This window comes from Syngnathus floridae, chromosome 13 (genome assembly GCF_059516105.1).
Source record: "Syngnathus floridae isolate MCC-2025c chromosome 13, RoL_Sflo_1.0, whole genome shotgun sequence".
Lineage (NCBI taxonomy): Eukaryota > Metazoa > Chordata > Actinopteri > Syngnathiformes > Syngnathidae > Syngnathus > Syngnathus floridae.
Window position 1 is genome coordinate 11,932,587 of NC_142425.1, and position 25,289 is coordinate 11,957,875.

Below are 25,289 nucleotides of genomic sequence, written 5' to 3' on the forward strand. Positions count from 1 at the left end.
TTTTTTCCCCGTGTGTGTATTGTTGCCGCAGATGCGCCGGTGACTCTCCGCAGGCCAGGCAGCTTTTGTCTCTGAGTCTGGATCGAGCCAGTCACACTCTGATCTTGGCCTTCCCCTCATGCGTGGTGCGAGTGCCCGTAGCGCGCTGCCAGCGCTTCTCGCGCTGCATCAAGTGAGCCCGACACACACTCGAAATTATCCATCTAGAAAAAAACAAACTGAAATTGTAATCAATCTCACACAATAAGTGGGAATTTTCCAAAAGAATATATTTCTAATAAATATTCTGAAATTAAAATGCCCTAGATGAAATTCCCACAGCTGTAAAGTCCTTTGGAAATTCCCGCACAAGCAGGAAATCAATCCCTAAATTCATTTCATGCTTGAAAAAGGATAATGGCACTAAAAGTGGCAAGCGTCTATTCTTGCAATCCAATTCTGGGCGCGAGTGTGACGTTGGATTTTCTCGCGCAGAAACTGCATCGCCTCTAGAGATCCGTACTGTGGCTGGACCAGAGGAAGCACCTGCTCCTTCCTTCGCCCTGGAACCAGGTAACTTTAACCTTGTTCTTGCTCTAAATACAATAGTGCTCAGTGCTGCCCTGGCATGTTGTGGCGCAATGTGGTACTACACCCAAGTGTCTCAATTTACGCTTTTCTAGTAAAAAACAAAAACCTTGCTTTTATTACTAAATATGGTCTGGAAGTCATGCTTTGAGAGGACCATCTGTGCGCTCTAAGTGGGCTGTCAGTGGCGCGATTGGTTCAAGATGTCGATGGCTACCGCGGCACCCCGCCGCCATCTTCTTTCACTTAGCCGTGCACATGCGCTCACCTCCGCCGCCGTCTCCCTCCCGCCCGAGCTCGGCTCATTGAATTAGAAGCTCCAAGAACACAGATGCCGAGCCAAGGAAACAGACACGGCGGGTCCGTAAAGACCACCGCGGGCTACGCAGACCCGTTGTGTGGCCTGTCGTGATTTGATTTAAGCGGGCCGCTCCACTCGCCCATCGATCCTGCTTCCAGTTACGGGGAGATTCCTCCAGGCAGGTCGAGGTCGAAGCAGGACCATTTGAAAAGACGTCGTCACGGCGACTTATTTTTATTATTATTATTTATTCTTTGTTTTTGTTTGTTCCTCCGCCGGTCCATCAAAATATGTCTTTGTGAAACGGGTTGAGGGTGCAAAAAAAGTTGGGAGGGGGGGAGCACTGAAAAAAAAAATATCCGAAGTGGTTGAAATGAGTGCAGTTCCTCAAGGGAGCGAAATTGATTGCAACGTTTATTGCTCTATTCTCTTTCTTGTTTTTGCACGCTGTGAGAAGCAAGTCAGATGTTTTTGAAATATTAATTCAATTCCTAATGAGATATTTTTGGCCGGCGTTTTCCATCTCGTTAATTTGACGGCCTTTGTGCGTCTCGTGCCGAGTGCTTCTCGGCTCTGTTTTGCCAGCTGTGTTTTCTTTTCGTTGCTTGGTTCTGTCATTTCATCTCCGCTTCCTCTCGCCTGAGAAATTTGTTGCGAGCGCCTCCATTGAAAAAAATTTGCCTTTACAAAGATAATAATCGCCACTTTGTATTCATATCCGCATTCCGGAGGTTAAATAAGGTCAACAAAAAGCATTTTCTCCTGCTTCAATTCAACCGAGGTGTCCGTTGGCTTATGCAATCGTCTTTTTCTGTCAAAACACGGAGGCCGAGATTCCGTGAGCTCTTATTTATCAGTCCGCGAATACAATAACAGGTGCGGCTATGAAAAAATCTTCAGAGAGCGCATCGTAATAAAAGTGGAACATTTGTTTTGTGTTGGTGAAATTTCATTTGGATATAAATATGACATCTTTTTGAGACCAAAGGCTGCCCGAGGTGCCAAATTGAACACGAGTGAGGTCTGGAATATAAATGTTGTGGTGAGATGTTTATTTTTTTTTTGTAACAACCGCTGGAAATCACAACCAGTTGTCCATCGAGGTTAGATTTTCCGGAGGAATAAATAAATAAATATCAAACCGGTGTAGCCCTCCAAATCTATTTCCGGTGCTCCCACCAGTGTGACCAATTTGGGTCAATGGTGAAACTCATAAAAAAAAATTCTGCCACCATCTTATTTATTGCATTACACCCAGGAGTTTCTATTTACACCATCAATACAGAATGTGAAGAGTGAACATGCTGACCAAGATGTTTTTGCAATTCGGCTCATTAAGCTGCTAAATTAAACTCCCCGTGGGTATGCGTGATCTTTAAATTAGAGCCGTGCTTCGGTTATTAGGATCATAATGGAGCCACAGGGGCGTCTTCATGTTCTCATTTTTTTTCTTTTGTTTTGTTGACGAGCTTTTTACGGTAAAGGCTCGAGAACCTTTTGTTTGAAAAAATTCTGTTTGAATTTGATCACAAAGTCCTAATAATGGACATATTAATGAAAAAAAAATGAATAATGTCTAAAAATCATTTTTTGTGCGTCCTCTTCGACAGGCTGCCGTTCGAACAAGACGTCGAGCAAGGAAACGTGGCTCACTTGGGCGACTGCGACGGTAAGTGAATATCGCTTATCTCAAGAAGTTGCAAAAGTACTCACGCCCCATTAAACATAGACGTAATGATTTCATTCCTGTACTTAAAAGTAAAAAAAAAATAGTCTGGGAGATAAGTGATATTGAACATTCCACCTAAAAAGTAAAAATATTAATGTTGAGATAAAAAAATAAGCTAGTGTTCCCATAGCTTTGCTAGCATTGCAAATTGACTAGCAAAAATGCTAAACTGGCTAATGCTGTTTTTAAAAGCTCCTCAAAAAGTAAAGCGATCCTACCTTTAAAAAAAAAGGACTTTTAAGTCACAAAGGTTTTGCACTCTCTCTCGCCGTCGCAATAATCAATATCAAGAGTGCCTGATGAAATGCGACGCAAATAAACAGCGATGCGGCGTCCTCCCGCGAGAGTCAGCAGCGCCGCCATCCAACACAAAGAAATTCTCATGCTCTCATTTGGTGTGGCAGCTAGCTGTGTGTGTTCTCAGCTGACTTTGTTCATCTGGCTTCTTCACGCTGTCCTTAAATATACGTCCGCTTTTGCATTCCTTCCATCAATTTATGGCTAATTATCTCGTCCTCCAGCTGATTTCCCCTTCATGTTCACGTTTTCCTCTGGTTTATGGAAATAGATGTAGGTGAGCCTCATATATATTAATCCATCTTCTCCAGATGAGGTTTCGGATGTTCCCCTGACACACACGCAGACCTGACTTTCATCTTGGCACTAATTCCAGTGTGTGCAAATTAATCCTTTGCTTCTGAAAGTTGCCCAAGTTCATGTGGCGTGTGAAAAGAAAAGATAAATATTGGATAATCACCGCGCAAATCCTGTTGGAGATCAGCACCCTTGTTTGATGTGACGCTCTGACTTCACATTGCTGGAAAAATCTCAGTGGGAAAAGGCAAAGGGAGCCCGAAGAGATGTTCAATGCTTACCGTGGATTAACGCTAATCCTTTGGAACCATATGTGGCTACTTGAGGTTTTTTTCCCAAATAAGAAAGTGTAGCTAGCTAGTTGACGCTGTAGCTAGCTAGCTTAGCTCAGGTTAGCCTGTCAACTTGAAATGTCAAATGATCCCGAACTTCGGGTTTCATCCTGGCTTATACTTATTGTCACGAGTCTTATATTAGTTTTGGGAGGGACATTATGTTTCAGCAAGTCCATGAATAAAATATCGTAAAATTAAATTTGACGTCGCGGTCTTATCTGTACAGTCAATTGCAACCCAGCGAGTATTATGTGCTGCTAACATGATAGAAATTCAAACTGCCAATCATGGCTGTCACGATTCGTTTTTTCGCCCCTAGTTCCTGATTAAATTTTAATAAGTCCAGCAGGCTTATTAAAAGCTATTCATTATTAATGTGCTTCCGTATTTCATTTTTGCACGCATGAGATAATTTTAAAGCTGTAGAAAACTCTGATCTTGTCCTGGCTTTTAGTCCAAAGTGAATTCATTTAAGTGTACTCATTCGCTAAGGAACTTGGTTGAGAGTGCAAAAGTAAGCCAAAGTTTTCCTAGCGTGCGCTTATTGAGATAAATTCGAAAATGATGAAAGGAAATGAACGAAATGTCATCCTCGGGTTGAAAGGGAAACTCACTGGCTGTTCTTCAAATTGACGTTGACATTTTAAAGTCCGCCGAGACGCCGCAAATGTAAATCAGGAATGACACATTTGCGCTCATCACATCGCTCCGCTTCTGTCGTAACCCGCCGACGACTCGCCGTGTCTGTTGGCCCGCTATCATTTTCCATTTGTTTGAATTACAAATAATCGCTAACGTAATCAAACGTCTCTCTTGAAATGTAAATATTGTACCAGCCAGTTGGAGACGGGCCTTAAATTCTCATTGGATACTCGGACCTGCAATGTAGCTCGAGCTTAAGTCCCGTAAAGTATCAACTTTAGCGAGCCTTTCTTCACAAGAGGAAAACTTTGCTTTGGAGGAGCAAAGTCATTTAGCGCAGTGCTTTATTGCGCTATCAAGCCGCACTGCTCCTTCTTTAATGCCTCTTCAGTCCAGTCAGTGCCAGACTGATTTGGGCTCTGCCTTGTCATGAGAGCTCAAAGGGAGATGGATATGACCTTGCTTTAGAGAAACCAAAGCCCCCCCTCCCCTCCTTCCCTTCCCCAGTCACATAGAAGAAGCATCGGCTGCAGGGAGAATCGATTTTCATCTCGTCCCCTGGCCTATGTCACTTAAATTGATATCAAGGGGTGATTCCTCTCGGGGAAAAGCATGAGGAGTAGGAAGGGGGAGGGCGGGTTGGGGGGGGTTGCTAAATCACATCACCAAGTAAAGAGAGAAAGCAATGAGTAAAGGGCCGAGATCACAAGAAGAGGGCCAACTTTGAGGATGTTAAGGGCGGAAAGGCTTCGGAACATCACAGGCGAAGAGTCAGGAGGGTGAACTGAAGGGGAGGGGCGAGAGGGGGGGGGATCAAAAAAGAAGCCGAGAAGCGTACCCCCCCGATGGGGGTAGCTCGTCCATCCAGGCCTCATATCGCCTTCATTTTCCCTTTTCATACGTCGTCATCTCATCTACTGCTCCCCCTCCCTCCCTCTTTCTTTCCCATCTGACAGAAATGTCAAGTAATCCAACATGGCGTCCGCCTCATTTTGCTCCAAAAGTCAGAGGGCCAATTTCATTTCAAGCAGGGTGGAGCTGAGTTTATTACCTTTTCTCCGTGTTTAATGAAATAAAAATTGCATTCACACACAGGCATGGCCGCATTTGAAATATTCCTGTGCTGCATTCAACTGAATTCTTTTCATCAAAGCAGCGTGGGAGCTCCGTGGAGGAAAAAAAGATGAGGCCGGCATAATGTGTGAGATAGTTATCAAAAAGTTGATCAAAGTAGAGGGGGGGGGGCAAGGGGCGGCCCTAGCTCCGCCGAAATTTTTGTAATCGAAAACCGCCAACGCAAACACGGTAATGACGCCAAATGGATTCAGGCGTGCAATGGCGCTACAAGATGTCACTTTCACTTACGGCAGGTTGTCGCCGCCTGACCGTCATCTGAACCTGAGTTTGGAAAATAAAACAAAATTCCAGTTCATGACTTCTAGTTACAACCCGCTCGTGGATGATGTATATATTTTTTTAATCAGTCAAATTTAGTCCCCCTGCAATTAAGCGATCTGCAAAATCCTGCCACTAGAGGGCGCCAATGCATTTCTGAGGACAAAACAGCAACTAGGTATGTTTTTAAAAATCTGCAAATAGGTGAATTTGCAAAAAGGGGGCGCTGGCGCGACACGTCGTACCCTTTCCGCCGTCACGGCTGCAGAAGGAAGCAATTAAGGCGTCGCGAAAATATTTCCTGAACAAACACGGTGCTATTTTGACTCCTGCAGCAGCGAGAGGCAATCACTCGGTAATTGAGGTCCGCCGTTGCGGTTGACGGAACATTCTTTTGTTTGCGGCGCGTGGTTAAGGTACACCGCTGATTGTTTTTTTGGCAGGCCGCCGAAAGTTGCGTGCGGCTTTTGTGCGCAGGAAAGGGAATTTGTCGTCAAATTTACGGCAGCGGTCTGGGCCGGTTCCACTCTAATGACTGCGGTTTTGGAGGCGGGCCCGCGTGAGGGTTCTAGAAAGGCGACATGGCTTTATATTGACATTTGCGGCTGCGAGAAGCAGACTGGTTCTTAATGATCAATGTGTTGCCTTCCAAGCGCAACAGTACGTTCATTTTTTTTATTTTTCATGGCTGGGACTTTATAACTTGTAATACGTTTGGATTCATTATGTAAAATAAAATAAGGGTTAGTAGCATAGTAAAAAAAAAAATTGACTCTTGTTCTTCGCACAGGATAAAGAATATATACCTTTTGAATATTCTTGAATCTGCCTAGCAACATGCCAACATCAAGCTTTTCCAGGACACATCAATAAGCCTTCTCTTTGTACACTTTGCCTTCAGCTCAAATCCAAAATCCCAATCTTTTATTTTTCCACTCTTCTCTGACTTTGACTTCCCCCTTCTTGGACACTTCCACATCGATCCATTTGCTCTCATCTCCCTGCTGGTCGTGGGGGAATCTTGAAACAGTAGATGTTTGCAGAATGAACAATACGAGAAAATGAATTAACACCACAGCTGCTGCTGAACAAGCGGGAGGCGAGGGTGGTCTCTCAGACGGCCTCCTATGCTGACATTTTAATCATTCCTTTGACTCTGTTTTATGTCTGCCAGGAATCAAACTAATACTGGAATGCTGGGGGGGGGCGAACATAAAAATCGTCTGGTGGGCTTACATCGTGATCATGATGTGATATACGGACACGGGCTGTTAGATAGATTAAGCCGATTGATTTTGGGAGTGAGAGATGAACCCTCTGGGCGGATTGTTTGCGAGGAGCTGACCCGCTATTGAGTTTATCGCCTGTTTAGTCATTCCGAAAAGACCGTTTCACGTTTATCCTTCAATGAAAATATGAATCATCGCCCACCTGGGTTTGACCTCGAAGCCCTTTTCTGACTGTTTTAATTACTGTAGTGATGGTCATGTTTCGACTGACAAAATCGGTTAAACCAAAATCTTTCCATAAGATATGTGAAATCAGCAGGAGAACTCGGGACTTTTTTCGGAGAAATATGACAACGCAACAGCTGCATGGCCGGAAGAAAATCAAATGTGACTATGGACAGGATTAGATGAGATCAGCAGACAGTAGTAAATAGTGAGAGGGGGTTGTAGCACCACCTGGTGGATGAATACATACAAAATACTAATTGAAATTGTTTACGGTTGTGCTTAGAGATGATTGCGCCTCACTTAAGACGGTCGAGACTACCAAAAAGAGAATCACTTAAACTTTTGACTCCAGAAGTTAAGCGTGGAGAGTCTCTGGTCATCTAAAAATATTGGCCAAAAAGTGGAGGTAAGTCCAAACTAAAGCTAAACCTTTTGAAATCTTAGCCATGGACTTCTTTCTTTGGCTTTTCTTTGTTTGGCTTGGACGAAGCATTTCTTAATCAGCTTTTCGCTCCAGGTCGCCCGGCTGGTATTGTGGCGAAACAAAGTCTCCAGTCATAATTGGATCCGTAACATACAAATTGGGAGAATTCTTGACTGGGAAGAATAAAACCGTTCATGGGGAGCCAAACAAAGCGTCTGATTACATGGGGACAGGAAGGGGGGGGGGGGGGTCTGACTCAGTACCCCCAACAACCCCCCTGATGATTTTAACACAAAACTTTTCTCCAATGCAAATTTAGACTTTTAGAATAGAAACAGATCGAATTGCTCAGCATTTTTTTTTTTATTTTATTGCTGGTGATTCTTATGTAGTTTTAATCGCAATGGCGGTTGGCGCGCATAAATGTTTGAAGAGTTCACTCGTGGCGGTCGGTCAGCAAAAAAAACCTGGCCTGTCTGACTGGTTCCGTGCAGGTTGTGTTTTTATTTTCCTTGCATCTCAGCGAGCTCCCGGAGTGATCCAGATCTCCTCCTCGCTTGAAAAGCCTGTCGGGGAGAAGCCGTAAAGATTTTACAGCCTTCCTAAGGGTAAACACGCTTTACGAGCCTCAACTAAAAACCAACTTTCAGCCCAAGTAAGGAAAATTCCCGCATCTAGTTGTCTTTTTTAAGCACTTTAATTACCTCGCTTGAGATGATTTGATGTACATGGTGCTTTTTTTGTCCATTTTTGGGGGTGACTCCCCAAAATTTCAGCCCTGTAGAAAATGTTTGACGTCTATTCTCATCATTGGGAGCAAACGAGTTAACTTCCGCGAGTCAATACCACCGCATCGTTACTAGGCCTCGTTTTTGAGCGACGGGGATAGCGAGCGAATGCATCTCTGCCCGACACATTAGCATGCGGCGGGATGCTAGCTCATGGGGATGGAAGCCAATCAGCTCAGCGGCTGTGCGTTGACACATCCTTAACCCATCTCGTTGAGAAATCCCTCCTGTTCGTACTCAATATATTTTTTTTATCATTTTGAGCTAGAATAATGTTCATCTATAATAGCACAATTGCACTAAGCTGCCTTTGGCAAAATATCATTGTATTGAGTCACTCCATGATTTTTCATCCCTATTATTAATACACAGCCGAGAAACGCGGCCACCTCGGCAAGCTGAAAAATTCATCGAGTGCGCCTGTGGAAGATTCACTACGTGGACCGAATGCAGCCACCTGTGATCCCGACATGAATATTTCAAAAAGGCTGCTGATAAGCAGACAGGACACAGGGAATTAACTTGGCCACTACAACTGTATAATTTATGGTACAAGGCAACGCTCAGCCTGTAATTGTGTGATTGCCCAGAAGCAAGCCAAAAAATGTTTTCCGCGCCCTTTTCCTCTTTATCACACTTAATAGTAGCGCCATCACTCAGCGGATTCACACTCATTAAAAAAAAAACAACAACAACAAGGCATTGGGGAGAGCTATTACTTTTGCAGTTCGGAAATGTTGGACTTGAAAGGAAAGCAGTGGGCGGCATTTTTTATTTTCAGTTAAATGTACTCCATAAGTAACCAATCAAGATTTTTCCTGAAGCAAATTCAATTCTCTTAGAAAAAATGCCTGGTAAGATCAAATATCTTACAATTATATTTTGAGATATTTCATCAAGATTTTTCCTGAAGGGAATTAAATTCTCTTAAAAAAAGGCCTGGTAAGATCAAATATCTTTCAATCATATTTTGAGATATTTCATCTTGATTCAATTTTAGTTTTGCTCATTTGTTAATAAATATCTGACAAACTTCTCCCGATAGCAAGATCAAGAATTACAGCACACTTTTCACCTGACTTAATGTGCTGTTGAAATTAGACCATCGGAAGCTAACGCTAAGCTAATCGATACATCCAACAGCGCTTCAGCTCTGCATCGCATTCGGCCAGAACATGAAAGTTGTTTGATGAGAGACGTACGTTTTATTAAACAACTCAAAACCCGCCCGGCTTGCTGACGGCACATTTTCTGACGACAGGCAGCTCGCAAAAAAAAAAAAAAAAAATCCACTTGCTTTTTGTAATTTCACACTTGATATGTGGGCAGACACTCTGGAGAGCCAAATATGTGCATACAAGCAATTAAAAAGTCACTTTTGCCACTTTAAAGCAAAGTAACGAGTTGTTTTGATGGCCTCGTTGAGCGTGTTTGCTCTGCCGTAATCAAACCGAGCAAGAAGAAGGACGCTCGTGACAGTAATCGTTAAAAATCCATAAAGTATCTTTTCATTGGTGGCTCTGCGGAGTTGACAGCGAGTATTAAGATGTCAAAAAGTGCACGATATGCTGTTTGAACGGGGGGCAGAATAGCAAATTTTTGACAGGTAATGACGTATTATTTTAAGAACCGCTCGCTAAAGATGCGTGGAATCCGGGAGCCGCTCCGGAGGCAGTTCGATCGACGGGAAATTGGTTTGATGGCCCCCCCCGACCCCCCGCTGGGATTTCATTTTCACCGTCATGAATGCATCCGCTGTTAATTTGGGCCGATGGTACAAAAGGCAGATTATTAGCGACGCGCTCACTTTCCGCCGTTTTGAATGAGTTTATCTTGCGTTCGTTTCATCGGCGGAAAAGACGTGCATGTTGGGTTTCGACCGAGTTGGCAGAAATCCGGAAAAAACAAAAGCGAGTGGGTTGATGTGGAACATTTTTATGATACAGTGCAGCCTTGAGATAAAGTTCACTTTGTTCCATCTCATCTTGCCTCTTTGAAATGAATGGAAAAAAAGAATTTTTTTGTGTGCGTACTTGAAAAGCCAAAATGTTTTTAATCACTGGAAATGTTCTTGATAATCGTTCCCAAGGTGATTTGAATTGTTTCCCTTTTTTATTTATATCAATGTCTTGCTAGGAATTCATTTTATTTACATCTGTGAGACTAATGAGCACATTTCAACAGGATGTGTAAAAGTGGTCCACCCAAAAAGGAAAATCCATGAAGAGGGTAATCAGTTCAATTCTACTAACCAATTTATTGATTGCGGCTCATCTCTTCGGGTTATCAAATTGCCAAGCGTTCGCCTGGCCTCATCAGTCGCGGTGTTAAACAAGCCACACGATGCTTGTGGACCTTTTCATTAATTTGCCGCTCGTGTGGCTCGATTGGAGGGCGGAGGAATAAAATCGAGCGCGACTCTCACGTAATATAAAAGAGAGGATTAATGGCTAACAAAGAGGATTATTTTTTTTTATTTTAAATTTTTTTTCCTCTCCCCCAACCCAAGCAAAATTTCCCTTTTGTGGAGTGGGGTGAGCGCCAATCACGTTTTCTGATGAAGAACTTAATTAAAACCAAAAAAAAGGACATTGATTGACCAACCAGGCGGGTTGATTCATTCAAGTTGCAGTCAATAAACACTTGCCACTTAGTAGCCGGGGGCGGGAACTCATCAGTAGTGTGGCCGGTCCTATCGACTCGGCTGTCAAATAGAATATGCTTAAATGATGTAAATAAATACGATATGCGGGATTGCGCTTTCACTTCACCTCTTTCGATGCTAAGAAATGCCGTAATGTCCCAATTAATAGCGCATATATTATCTCCACCAGGATTACTTCAAGAGACGTTCATCAAGGAGCCAGACGGCCTGGTGTCCGTCAACCTGCTGGTGGTGTCGGCCGTCTCGGCCTTCGCCACGGGCGCGGTCTTCTCCGGGCTGGCCGTCTGTTGGATCATGAGTCACCGACACCGGCACGGGCGGGGCGCCAAAGGGGCCCGTCGCAAAAACGACAAGGAGCAGAACATACTCGGGCCCGCCCGCAGCGGCTCGGTGATGAGCGTGACCAGGACGGGCGGAGGCGATCGGCGCAACTCTCAGGTGGACAACCCGTTTGTCACAGCCAACGGATGGCCCAAAGGGGACTTGGACCCCGGCCTGCTGCCCACGCCTGAGCAGACGCCGCTGCAGCAGAAACGAGTCATGCGACTGCCCGACACCGACTGGGACCAGAGCCAAACCTTCCTCACGGCCGTCGGGCCTCCTTGCCCCAACAACTCGGTCATCTACTTGAGCTCCAAGTTCCTGCAGGGAGGCGGAGGCGGCGGAGGAATGGTCCGGATCGACGAGCCGGGCGAGGTTCTGTTGCCGCCGCACGCCGAGCGCCAGCGCTACCTGATCCTCTCGGCCCAGCGGGGCGGGAACGGCGCCGGGCGTCCGGCGGCCGCCCTGAGGAGCTCGGCGGGGGACTACATCTACCCGAGTACGCCGCAGGAGTCTCCGGACCGGCGGCGGGTGGTCTCGGCACCCACCCCCCACGCGGACTACGGGGAGCCTCGCTGGAGCCACGAGGCGCTCAACTACAACGGCAACAACGGCGTGCCGTACCACCCCCAGCGCCTCATCAGGCCGGAGATGCACGGGCTTCGAGGCGGACTCGGACAACTGGCCGACTACAGCCACCTTCTTGTAAAGAGCGAGAGAACCCCGAGTGTCCAGTGAGGTCACTGAAATCTCTCTGAGCGACCCCCCCCCTGCAACTGGAAGAAACCAATCCGCCCCCCCTCCACCTTTTACTTTCCCTTTTTGTCCTCTCTCGCCGTCATTCAACGTTCTGACGTCATTCAGCCGACCGGAGGGAGAGACGAGAAGCAAAAAAGGGACACTTGTACTCAAACGTGGCCGTTCCTCTTTGGGCGCACCCCTCTCGCTCTGCTAGTGGTACGACCCGCGGAGCGCAGGACGCGGTTATGGGCTGCTTAAGGAGGCGGAGCCTCGGGGCGAAATGACAGCGTGGGGACAATGATGGACGATTTGGACTTGTCGAGGCACGATTGCGATGCCTCCCCTTCACCACCGTGTATATTTTACTTTGTGCTTTTCTTGCCCCGCCCACTCTGCGGCTATTGTTGGTCCGCGTGGGTGTGTGCGTGCGTGTATTTGTGATTGAACCGATTGGGCGTCAACTTTATCCCTCCCCGAACACGGTTGAAGCCTGCCAATCACATTTGGACATCATTTGGGAGGAGTTATCGTGCCAAAGTGTGGGTGCTCACCTTGCAGTGTTAGTTGGACCGGAAATTAGCGTCGACTAATCAACGGAGGCTTATTTATTTCAAACACCATTAATCAACAATCGTTTCCACCCTGCCGAATGCTTAACAATCAATTCACGGGATAATTGTTTTTGATGATGCCCATCCCGGGGAAGAAGTAAACATGGCGCGTCCTTGTTACGAGCCAACTTGTGGACTTCGTCATGCCCGTTTAAAAACTTAACATGCGTGAAGGAGAGCAATAATCAACAAGAGGAAAACCAGAGGATGATTTTTTCCAATCTGTTTTCTCAGTAAAGGGCTTTTTGGGAAAATGAACAAAGCCCCTTTTCCATCACGTATTGAAGCCCCCCCCCACCCCCCATCGGGTCTCATCTGACCTGACCTCAAGCTTGGCGAACGTGAGCCGCGGCCGTCCGGTGCCGTCTCACTCGGGCGGCTCGGGAGCTCCATTCAGTTTGCTCGTTCCCAACACTGAGCCTCTTTGTGCGCTAACAAATAGCCGCTAAGAGTCAGACAGCTCGCCTCACGGAATAGCAATGAGGAAGGGCAAACCCATCCATCCATCTTGGGAGATAAGACAGGGCCCGGCCCAGCCCGGCCCAGTCAGTGGTGGCTTAAACAATATCACAAGCACTCATCTACTTTTGCAATCTAATATCGGTTCCGTAGAATTGCTTCAACGGATTCCATCGCCTTTCTCTTGGCGACACGGCTTCCTGTATGTGTAAATGGATGTTACATTTTGTCCGCTCATATTTCAGTTTGTGTCGCCATGTCAAACTCATCCGCCTTCAGAATCAATCATAAGCTACGAGGGTGCCTTGAGATATGGCTCACGTTTGTATCTCAAAACACTTGTTTTAAATCATTAAAGCATTAAATATAATATTAATTAGTGCTACGCCCACATTTCGTGACTCGATTGTGACCCGAAGTTGTGAAGTTTGCTGCTGCCATCTAGCGGTGGGGGTTTGAAGCACGCCTTTACTGGAATATATTATTTTGTTAACCAATCCAACCTCAAATTCATCCTAAAAGGGTTTAAATAGGCTCTGGTCCTTGATGACATCAGCATTTTTTTTCTGTCCTCTGATTGGTTGGTCATTTAAATATTATGGCACCAAGTGATTGGTGCCAGGCATGACTCAGCGCTCTGTCAGAACTTTCTGTCCCACTGCCAACCGTCATCCCTTTTGGCGTCATCGCTCAGCGTGCGCTAATAACAAAAGCTGCCTTCAGAAGACAGACGGCCACTCCGTTTGGCTCTGGAGGCTCTCACCGCACTCCCCGATGTTTTATTTTGACTTTTGTCTCGCTCGCATCCTTTCTCGCCTCGAATCGGTTCATCTGACGTCAATTTCGAACCCATCACGGATGCAGTGATGAACAATTAGAAATGTCCTGATAAGAATCCACTGTAATGTCTTTTTTTTTTTAAATCAACTCTTTTCATTTCAAAGTTCTTCCTTCCATTTTAAACGCCAAAGACCATTTTCCTCGAGCAGCGGGGTGTCTCGAGAGTGGCGCGGCAAATCGCCGCCGGTGCTCTCTGAGAAGGATGAAAGCAAGGATGGAAGAAGATGAGGAGGTCATGCAGGGCGAGCGTGTTTAAGTCCCAGCATTAGCGCTGGAAGCAGGTCATTAGCGTAGCGGCGCTCTGTGTCTCGGTGCCGAGGCGTGCTCGGTCAGCCGTGTCTGCTTAAACATGCCTGATTAGCTCCAGTACGCGGTGGCGGTGCGACGAGGCCGGGAAAATCACTGCGGCCCTCTCGACAGCGACCTGCGTGATCCTTCGAGAAGCTCATCAGGGGCATAAAACGCACATGGAAAAGGGTCAGATTAGAGTATCAAAACTCACTCAATATTTTTTCATATTATCTGTCGACATGTGTTGCACCACCATTTGTGTCTGTTCAAACACAATGACATCAATGCTACTTTTGTTAGCCTTCCTATGGCGTTTAGCAATACCAGTTAGCATCGAGCTAAGCAGAATTTAATGTATACTTGTTTGAAATACACAATGTAATTCTTTGTTTGACAGTAAATGTAAATCGGGTCAATTTTATCTCAAGGCACCAGCGTACTTTTATTTGCGAACTAAGAAATTCAGGTGAAGCGTCATCCCTTCCGAAAGCCGTCGTTCTTCATGCTGCCGCTTTTCATCCTCACCCGCTTGCCACCTCCTGTATTGCGTCAAAGCACTTTTGTTCACATGAAAACCTTTTTGTGTCCCCCAAATCGACAGGACACAATCAAAGGCTTGTTATGTGCTAAATTGCTTTACTTGTTCCGCGTTTTTGTGCGCCCACATAAGAAAAAAAACATTTATGGTCTTGACCCTGCTTGTTGCTATCGACCTTGTGTGTTGTTCATGTGGAGGGGGGGGGGGACTTTCAAAAACAGATGAAAATCAAGAAGTTGCTCCAAGAAGAACAATTTGATTTCGTTTTTCTGTAGTCCACACGAGTCCAAGTCGATCCATCGATATTTTTTCAGCATTGTGTGCGTGTGAAAGAGAATCAGGGCTTAAGCAAATGTGTACATGTGAGCACAATAAGAATTGACAAACAATCTGCTTTTTTTTTTTTTTTAAATGTAAACTTGATGTTTTTAATCAGCACTGATCTTGTTTCCTTTTGGCCTGTTTGTTTTTCTATGCTTTGTGAAATAATGGTGTAATTTAATTCTGTTGAAATATGCTTTGGTGGGACAATGAAGGTGAAGACTATCACGTTAGGGTTCAACGGGGGTCACACAGACCTGAGGTTAAAAAAATAGGGGGAGCTTCCTGTGACCCACCCCAGCCAGCTGTCAATTACACGACAAGCGACCATGTGTACATAATCTTGATTCTTTTTGTGTAACTTAAGTGCAGTAGCTGCATGTCCACACAGCCTCTGTTTGTGCGCGCGCCCGCGTGTGCGCGTGAATTTGTACCGTACGTTCAAGTGCGTGCTCGTGTCCGCAAGTCACACGTGCATGCGCGATGTCGCGAATGCACAACACACATTTGCACTACATTCCATTTATACGTCAAAACATTACATTGCAGTAAAAAAAAAAAACAATTGCACAACACTGCATTCAATTACACGAAAACAAAGAAGCCACATGACGTCACATGACGTCACATGACATTGACTTCTATACAATACGCTGCGCTGCTCTACATGACATTTTCTAAAATGGCATCGTAACATGACATGACAATACAGCAACAAACAACAGGACATACCTTTGTGCACTTCTCCGCACATTGTCCCAAGCTCTCCCCTTGTCACTCCGCCTGGAGGCTTGTCACTTTTCTTATTCTAAATAAACCACTCGGACATGAAGCTTTTTTTCTTGTCATCATCAATACTGTACGCTGTCCATATTATTTAACTAGTTTTTTAAATATTTTTTTATGCCGCATTCTACCATCAGCGCCTATGCTGTTGTAAGACCATTGATATCCACTAGAGAGAACTCTACTTCCCTTAAAATAAGTAATGAAAAACATGTAATACCAGTCCTGAACACTAGATGTCAGCAGAGCTTTATTAGTTTTATTTTCTCCCGTTTACTGTCACTGTTGGATTTAAATTAACTTTTTTTTGAATCCACATACTTTTTCTTCTAGACTAAAAAAATTAACTTGATGTAAGTTCCAGTTGCTGCAGCTGCTGAAATACACTAAATTAAAATCACTAGGCGGCACAAAACAGCAGTCATTAATAGACGTGGCCACTCCTCGCAGGGGTCAAGGGTTAAAATCAACATGGCCGCCGGCGTTATTGACATTTTTAATTATATTCAAGCTGGAAAGATCCGTACATTGCACATTTCTCGGAACACAGACTCGAAACCTGAGGGGGAAAATCTCGGCACACGCATGTGTCTCAGGCGCGTTGCCTTATTACAGCAGGCAACCTGTCGTGCTCGCAGAGGTGTAATTGGAATAATCAGCAGGGTGTTAAAATCGATATTTAGGCCTAATTGGCAAATGATAACGATGTACAGATTCACGTCGGCAATCGGTGACATAACGGGCACATTATTATTGGGACACCTGGTGTGCGCGCAGCAACTTTTATTATATTTGCCCCACTGGGATGTTTCTTCCACTTAAGTAGTTCCGCAATAGCAGTTTGCTCATTAAAGTTCTTCCGCCTTTCTGGCCTTGAGGAACCCCTTTTACTTGAACCTCCACACCTCTTTCCAACGTGGGTGGCTTTTTTTTTTTTTTTTTTCCTTTCTAAACTCGACAGCTTGGTCTGAAAGGTGCGTCTTACCTAACATCGCCACCAAAGCACCTGACACCGCGTCCTCATCTGAGCCGCCGCGTCTCCTCATTGGCTCGCCTGGATCCGGCGGAACATTATATTCGCAAAGACGTCTGCCAGCTATTTACTCGTGAAATATGGAAAGGCTCTTGAATGCGTTACCTCCATCAGCCCCTGGAAAGAGTTTTATTCGTAGATTTAAACACGAAGATTTACAATTTTGGCTTTAGAATAATTTTACTGGTCGGTGGGAATCCTGCTTGATATTCCGTCATAGTTTCAGCAAAGCTTATGAAGCCTGAATCCGAATTTTTTTTGCACTCCAGTTGTTGATGTCAGTTTATTGGGGCAGTGGAGCAGAACACAGTTTCATCAGCGAGGCCTTTTGTCCTGTCCTCGACTTTTTTTTTTTTCTCAATCTCGTCCCCCGCCACGAAATGTCCTCTTCCTTTGTGTTCCACGCCTGCACAAAGGTGCGTTTATCGACATTGTGTGAGCACGCCATTACCTCCCCGCCGTTGTCCTCCCGAGCACTCGAATGGGGAAATGTAGTTGTTGCCACGGTAACGTGGTTCAAAGTTCAATATATTTCAGATGCGTTTAGCCGGGATGTAAAAGTGCTGTAAATTGAGGCTACGTGACGAGACTTTGAGTCACGTCTACCTCGTCCTCGCCACGCTGCGCTGTACTGTTTCCTTTTCCTATTAGGCGCTATACGATGTTCCTGTATGTCAACAAAAAAAAAAACTCTGGGCCACAAAAACTCCAGTGGATGACCTTTCAGTTCTTTATTAATGCACGAGCACGAAAGTGCGACGACCCGAGTGACATTGCGATCACAAACATTTAAGATGGGTCACAAAATTGATTTTTAAATGCAACTCGGATCTCCATTGGTTGGTTGGCTTGGAAATTTTATTGCCAGGAGAATATTAAAACTTATTTCAAGTTCATTTGGTATTTTTACTTGTTTGAATTATTAAAAAAAGTAAGTGTGCTCATCGACTTGTCTGGTTCTGAGAAACGGCTTCATAATTAACTACAAATATTGGCTAGGCCTCTTTTGAGAACGCCGATGAATCACTCGGAACATTAGACTCTTTCTCAATTAGTTCTGTATAATTACAATATCGGCAGCAGCGTAAAATATTGCTTAGCACGTCCGTTGCAGTTGACAGGTTCTCGGCTTTAAATCTTCGCTCAGGCCCTCCTGGGTTGCGTTTTGTTGCCCGTGCCAGTCCAGGGGTGTCGAGCGCCACCCGTTTGTACCAAAGCCCGGCACACACAAACATGGCTTCGGGTGGAAGTGTGTGTTGTGGTTTGTAAATGTGTGTCAGTGTGTCAGGTCCGGCTTTGCTGATTAGCTCCAGCGCTAGCGCTGTGCTGTAACACCATACGAGGGCCGGATTAGACCAATGGAGATCGCCAGCCGATAGCGCACGCTTGGCCCATTAAAGATGAGGTGGGAAATTGAGACGGTGACCCACACTCGCTGTCTGTTTCGAAGCGAAAGAACATTGGAATGGAACAAAATGACCAAGTTAGCAGGCGGTGTGTCCATGCAAAGTATGTCAACCATTTGGTGTTGTTGGTAAAACACAAAAAAGTAGAATGAAAAACAGAAATTATACAACCAATTATTTGAACGCTTATATTCTTTATCTTCCACGTAGAAGAAAAAAATGTTACTGCAGCTTACTGAGCATTTGTGACCGTCTTACTAGCTGTTTCTACTGCCCCCAAGTGGCCAAGGCGCATACAGGCGTAATTAAAAAGCAGATTTTTTTATACTACACAATTCCCTGGATGAAGAGTCGTGACATTGAAAGAAATGTATTTCGATTCATTTATCGGTTGTCATCACTGCGACCGTATATTTTTGTACAGATTTCGAGATTGACCGCAGCGTCACGTCGCTTTTGTCTAAATAGTCTCTAGCTGGAAAGATGGAGCCCATGTTTACCGTTAATCATGAGAGCATCTTCTGATGCGTCGCCATGACAATAGATGAGCAGCTGCGTGTACTCATGACAGTGTGCGCTTTTGTTTGTGTGTTTGTGTTGCTCTCCTCAATAGTGGGACGATAAGATCTTTATTCTTTGAGCATTGCGAGGGCCGTTCCCGAATGGGGTCAAATTGACCGCCAGTATAAAAGCTGTTTACATATTTCGAGGTAACGGGAAGGTAAGCACAGGAATTGAACCAAATGATCAACGGTGTTACTTAACTTGTACAATGTTGCGGCTGATAGAATGAGGAAGCTCAAAGCAAAACAATATTTTGTCTATTTCTATGGCCGTCCATAATCCATCTGCTAAGTTTGCGCAACCCATCACAAGTTGCTGTCACAAGATGGGGAAGAAGCACACTGTGACAGGAATTTCTTGTTTGTATTCTTTTGCTTCATGCAACAGTTCCAGGAGGGAGAGGGGGTGTGGACTTTTGCAAAAGTTTTCATTCGGGCGGGAGAACAGAGATGGCTGTGTTTGAATAAAGTAACAATATTTGATTGTTTGGATTCCATAACAACATTTTTATAGAGTTTAAATTGGAGCTGGAAGGATTAATCAATGTTTTATGACTTTCGGGCACATGCTGTTTTGTCGGAGCAGCTTTTGAAGCATCTGTACTGAACATTAATTTCGAGACGATGAAACAAGGTTAGCATGCGCGTGAATCGACTTATCTTCATTAGCTTGTGAATATTATGCACATTACTTTCTATTAGCATTCTCCTCAGCGGCTGAATTAATGCATTTAAAGAGTATCCAGTGAAAAAAATGTAACATGACTGCTTTGGAGTTTGCAAACGGACTGTGAAGGAATTTAACCAATCATTGTCAATTTTTTTAGCTTTGCAATGCCCCTCTTCCAAAAAAAAACAAAACAAAACAAAACAACAAAGCCCTTTTTGACACTTCTTTACCAATCTGGGCCACTTCCAAGTAGTCTCCAAAGTATTACATGATGTCTGCTCATGTATAATTAGATATTCAGAGTTACACTCTGTACTTTTCTCAACTTCATTTTCTCGTTGGCACTGCGTTGACGTAAAAAGCAGCAAATATAATTCGCCAAGAATGTTACGCCGGCGTAAATATTGCCTTTATCAAATTATAATAATAACACTATTGTCCGGGAGAAAAGTAATCTCGCAGTCTGCAGTTGTTTTTCTTCCTCTACTTTGGTACAATGTGAACAAAACTTGTTTGTCTCAGGTAAACCAGATGGGAGAGTTGCAGTAATGATCTAATTTCCTGTAATGTCGCTGTATTAAATATTGCCCGGAGGCATCTGTCAGAATAGAAGTGTGAGGGCAAGCAGAAATAATGAAGGCACATCAACATTCTTCCTGTAATCCAATTTATTCGACAAATCAGCTGCATGCGTGGGTAATAAATGCGGCTGCTAGTTTTTGATGAAATGCTTCAGAAATGTTCGTTTTTCATCCGCGTGAGGCAGGAAGGATGCAGCATATTTATGGAGAGTAACCGGGATTAACTGCAGATTGGAATTCTTTCAACTTGAAGTCATTGTCTCCAGACGCGCACAACGGAAAACAGCTGTCGCCGCTCCCTTAGTGGAGTCTAACAAGAGTCAATCAAATAATAGTTTTTTTAATGCGATAAATAAAATGGTTCCTCGGTCGATTTGAGATATAATCTGGATTGGAATCGTGAAATGTTGACATTGGTTTGAGATGTTGGAAAATAAAATAGCAGCAGTGGAATGCCACAAGGCTCATACCTCTGCCCGCTTATGTTTGTTCACGTTGACACATTTGTCATCGACCCAATTAATATTTCGGTGAGCTGCACAGTTTAAAAGCAAAGATTTTGAGTTCGGATTCCAAATCAGACTACAGCGATGGTTTCAAATAAGCATTAGCATTTCAAATTAGCATTAGCTGTCCTACTCATATATATAAAAGGCGATATGTTTTTGTTTTCCTTGTGTGTGTACACGCCGAGTTGTGTATGTTGACGCAGGGAATTCAGGTGCGGTTCTGCCTCAGCCTCCAGGACAGGCCATTAGTCTCCGCATGCCATCCGCTCGAAAGGCGCCTTTCACCTTAACAAGCCTACATTTCTTTCCCCGAATCCGCAGCAGTAAACAGGCTATGGCGTGTCAAAGGTCCTCGAAACACTGATTCGATTCCTGGACTTGAGCTAAAAAAAAATCAAATGTACGAGAATATGAAATGATTATTGAAATCAACCGGATTGGCTAACATTTTTAAAAACATGTTGTGTCTCGACACGTGTTTGGATGCACATATGTATGTGCTGTACATTTGTGGGCGTTACCGTACGCTCCGGCCCGATGATTCATAGCAGACGCGCCACGGGGTCAGGGGCCCTGCACGCTTGTTGTCATGGAAGCAAGAGCTGCAAAGAACAGATCCGCTTTCAGTATCATCGTTCGGATTGTCGGGACACCCGCTCGGCCAATCGGCTCGCTTGGGTTTCACGCGGCGCCTCTTTCCGTGGATTTTGTGTCTTCGTGAAATAAGAACTCGGGTGTCTTTATGGGAAAAAAAAAAAAAAAACTTTTCTTAGAAAACTCGTTTTGGGATTTTAAATAAGGTTCTAAGACTCGGTTAGGGTTTCGAGTGTGGATTTAGTTGCTCAACATTTCCGTTCTTGTCGAGACGGCAAACTAGTTGAGACTGGAGCAATGAGTCAAGTTGCGGCGGCAAAGTGCAAGTAGGCCAAAGGAGTTGTTTAATTTGGTCAGATAGTCCAGACGCTTTCCTGATCTTGTTCATCTAATTTGGTAACTTCTGTCTGGTTAATGACTTACTCATGATGGCCCATAAATTATATTGGAAGGACTTCATCCACATAAGATTTGCAGGCTCACGAAAAAAGTTTTCAACTATTTTCCGAGGCCCCTTCATAGCTCAACTTTTTGTCCCATCTGTGTTTTTGTTTGGATTAGTTTGTTTTGTTATTTTCCCCATTTCTGGCGGTTTTCTGTCAGCCCGGCCTCTCGTGTCGACCAATCAGTGACCTCGGCCTCTCCAGTCTCGTCCAGGTGTTCCTCATTGTCTTGTCACTTTGCTTTCTATCAGTCTGATTTTTTCTTATTCCATATTTTCCTTTTTGTCCTCCACCTCTCAGTAACCCTCCGACTCTTTTCATTGATGCCATTTCCTGTCCTGTCATAACCTGACCAATCTCCATTTTCTTTCTCCCGTTGATTCAAGCGTGCAAAGGAACGAAGAGACGCGTCAGAGACATGAAAACTGTCTGGCTCGGTTCACAATGGAGAACAACAACAGCAGATGGGTTCAAGGCGAGATGGACGTGAGTCACAGCCGGCAACATGTCTCCATCCACTCTTACTTAATATTTTCTTTTCTTATGTATGTGTGTTTATCTCACAAGCGTAATCTCTGCAGTAATCTTCTTTGAGTCCCAGAGTAGATTAATGTTCATTCCTCTATCCTCGCGTCGAGAGCCTCGTCACCACGCCGACGAGGGAACGGGACAGAGGAGCTTTTTTGATAAGCGGGACAGATAGCCACGTGGGAGGGCGGTAAATCTCAATTTAAATTGGACACCCGTCTTTTAAATATGGCAAATAAATAAGATGGCGTCATGTGGTCGCTCGGCTTTTGATTTAGCGACGCTAGCGGCAGCTGCTGGGAGAGGACGAGAGGTTACGAGGGAGCTGAAGGGCAAGTTAGTTGCTTTAGCTCGGAGGATGTGTCACATTTGTTGTTGGGGGGGGGGGGGGGTTACTGTTTTACCTTGACAACCCCCCGTTAGTGTCCTCGTGTTTCTGTGACATGGCAACGGGTCGCTTCATATATACAAAGGCCCAAGTCTGAGCAGATGTGGTTTTTTTATAAATTATATATAAATAAATCACTGTATTGGTCAATTAGTACAAATAAGTTATGTTCAATTAAAAATTAAAAAATTAATTTAGCAAGTCTAACGTGCCAAAAGGAAAACATCTTTAATTTCTTCTTCTGTCATGGAGATGAACAGGAGCGAGGGCTACAAGGTCTGCCACCTAGTGGTGAACAGTTGTATTTTTTTTTTACAACATAAAACAAAAACACGGCGTGATGCAATTGGTGACAACGAGGGAATATTTTATTTTATATCCCCTTTTCACTTCCCGGTGGAGACGTTTTGCCAAATATGGCAACACTGTAAACATTTGCGGTTTACCGACACCGCCCAACCCCACCAAACCATCCGGCGATGATTCATCGCAGGATTATTAATCAGGAGAATGACATTCAAAACAATCTTTACAACCCTCGCTGTGTTTATATGTGTGTGTACATGACTGCGATGACAACCGACAGGAGGAAATGCCCGGCGGCTTTAACACACTGACCTATTGACGTGAACCTTTCGGCAGGTGAAGCCAAACCAGATTACAGGATACGGCGAGGGCCGAGCAAAAGAGTGAGAGGGGGCTTAGAGGCCGTCGGAAAGAGGAGAAGGGGAGAGAGCTTTCAGCGGGATGAAGGAGAGAAGAGAGGATTACGGCCGCTTGGCTCCCAAAATAATCCGCTGGCCGTTGCAGGATTTACATACACGCCGGTTTCGCCTGGTCGAATGTGCGTCGAGCACACCGGGGATGATCAAATACGCAAAAGTGAAAGTCACAAAGGGCCTTTTTATGACTGACTTTGTTTTTCCATGCTCTTATTTGGTCACTTTGTACTTGAAAAGAATTACAGATATTAAAATGGTGGTTTCGGAGGAACCACCAAAGTAACTCGTGCTGACTTTGAACAAAGCCTGGCAGTGTAAGAGTAATTTCGACACAAACAAAGAAGAGTTTCAAAGCGACTGTAACATACACTTTTAGAACTGCTCTCTCAAAAGCAATGCAAATTGTGCAAAATAGCCAAAAGGCATGAGTCAAAGCTGGGTTATTTCGAGAAATAAGGATAGACTTGTCTATTTGACTTGCTAAAGAGGATAAAGAATATATGTCTGTAAGTCTGTCTTGAAATATCCGTTGCTTGCACTATGCTTACATGCTATTAGCCCATCAATGTGGTTTTGCATTGTGTGTTAGCATCAAGCTAACTGAGGCTTATTTATGTGTTTGTTTACTATAGCACATTGTATATATACAATGATTTGAGTCACTCCAGATAACAAGCTATGTCTGCGTATCTTTTAAACGATACAACGACCCCGCCGCCCACCGCTGGTCTAATTTGGGCATCGCCGTGGTTACGTAAGTCTCAGGGTCAGCGGGTGAGTGTCATTACAGGCAGCGAACGCCGGATGGATGCTTGGCCGCTTTGCAGACACGCCGAAGGACACAATATAATCCTAGCGTCGTGGCAGATCAGGATCAGGGAAGGAAACACAACCCGCCTAAACGGGAGGAAGTGGAAGTTTACACGGCCGGAGGGAGAATAGAATACGAGCAACAAACAATCAAGACGGCACATTTCCCATCATTGTGCTTGTCAAACAAGACAGGGGGAACGTTTGGCGTTTATTTGCCGATGTTTTATCTGCTTTACAGAATGTAAACGAATGGCGACGTGCTCGGAGGGGAACAACAAGCGGAAGTGGAGTTCTGGGAAGTCAACGATCGAGGCCCGGTCGAACGCTCGCGGTGAGGGCGCATGAGCGTCCCGAGCGGGAGGGGTGTGTGAAAGCTCCGTGTTGCTCCACTAACCTACTTACCATAATCTCTCTCCTCATTTCATAACTGCGCCCGCGTTACATGATACGCTCGTCTTGGTACCCACGTCGGCCAATCAATTATTCAGTCAGCGTTATTAATGTTTGTGCGCCGGCGGCCTTTGCTCCTATCGACATCTGCCCGGGACAATTCAGCGTGATAAATGCGTTCTTTTAAATCTTGAAAATGTGTTATGGAAAAACACACACACATTGTCAGTGTACCCAATGAAAGAAAGCAACTTGTTGACTCAGGTAATTCCCTCAAATGAGATTAGCGGTTGTTAATCCGGTGATATAATGAACTTCCTCCACTGTTGCATGTAGTGAAAAAGAAATCAGGAGGAGGCACCTCTTGAAACGCAACTGACCCGATTTTTGACGAGTTTTTTTTTGCTTTGATTTAACGAGCAAAAAATTGAGATGCTACATGCTAGCAGTGACCTCAATTCGCATCACGTCACAACAAGATGCAGTTTAGTTGAAAGTAAACAATTCTTTTAGAGCCCTGAATCCAAGACCAATTTATTGTAACAATTATAATTTTAATGTACTGTTGGCATCCATATCTGTTTCGTTTGTTTCTTTTTTTTTATTGTACTGTAGCTACAGATATTTATAGTTTTGCAATGTGTGTATTTTTACAGTATGGGCCTAACAGCTGCAAACCTCATTTTGTAGCCCTCTATTAGTTCTGCTACGGCAATAAAGTTACATAAAGTTGCATTGTTTAAATGGTGGCAAACGTACTCTGCACTTAAGCAGAACATTGGTGTTGGGGGAAAAAAAAAAAAAAAAAAGACTGCAGTCCAAGGGCGAAAAATGTACCAAAGTA

General features: G+C 44.5%; 1 protein-coding gene and 1 long non-coding RNA gene across 4 annotated transcripts in view; one reads left to right on the forward strand and one right to left on the reverse strand.

The window, feature by feature from the left end:
• Window positions 1–15,851, forward strand: part of sema6bb (sema domain, transmembrane domain (TM), and cytoplasmic domain, (semaphorin) 6Bb) — a 70,908-nt gene extending 55,057 nt beyond the window's left edge. For all 3 annotated transcript variants that reach the window (XM_088393584.1, XM_088393583.1, XM_088393585.1), the window contains 4 exons: window positions 32–172; window positions 475–552; window positions 2,479–2,537; window positions 11,067–15,851. In XM_088393584.1, the coding sequence (XP_088249710.1) occupies window positions 32–172; window positions 475–552; window positions 2,479–2,537; window positions 11,067–11,956 (1,168 nt within the window). In that variant the 3' untranslated portion in view covers window positions 11,957–15,851. The remainder of the gene's footprint in view (window positions 1–31; window positions 173–474; window positions 553–2,478; window positions 2,538–11,066) is intronic.
• A 4,326-nt stretch (window positions 15,852–20,177) lies between these two features.
• Window positions 20,178–23,435, reverse strand: LOC148388862 (uncharacterized). Its single transcript, XR_015862009.1, has 3 exons — window positions 23,139–23,435; window positions 21,089–21,169; window positions 20,178–20,950 (listed from the first exon to the last, which is right to left on the reverse strand). It is a non-coding gene; the product is annotated as an uncharacterized LOC148388862 (long non-coding RNA).
• Window positions 23,436–25,289: the final 1,854 nt, after the last annotated feature.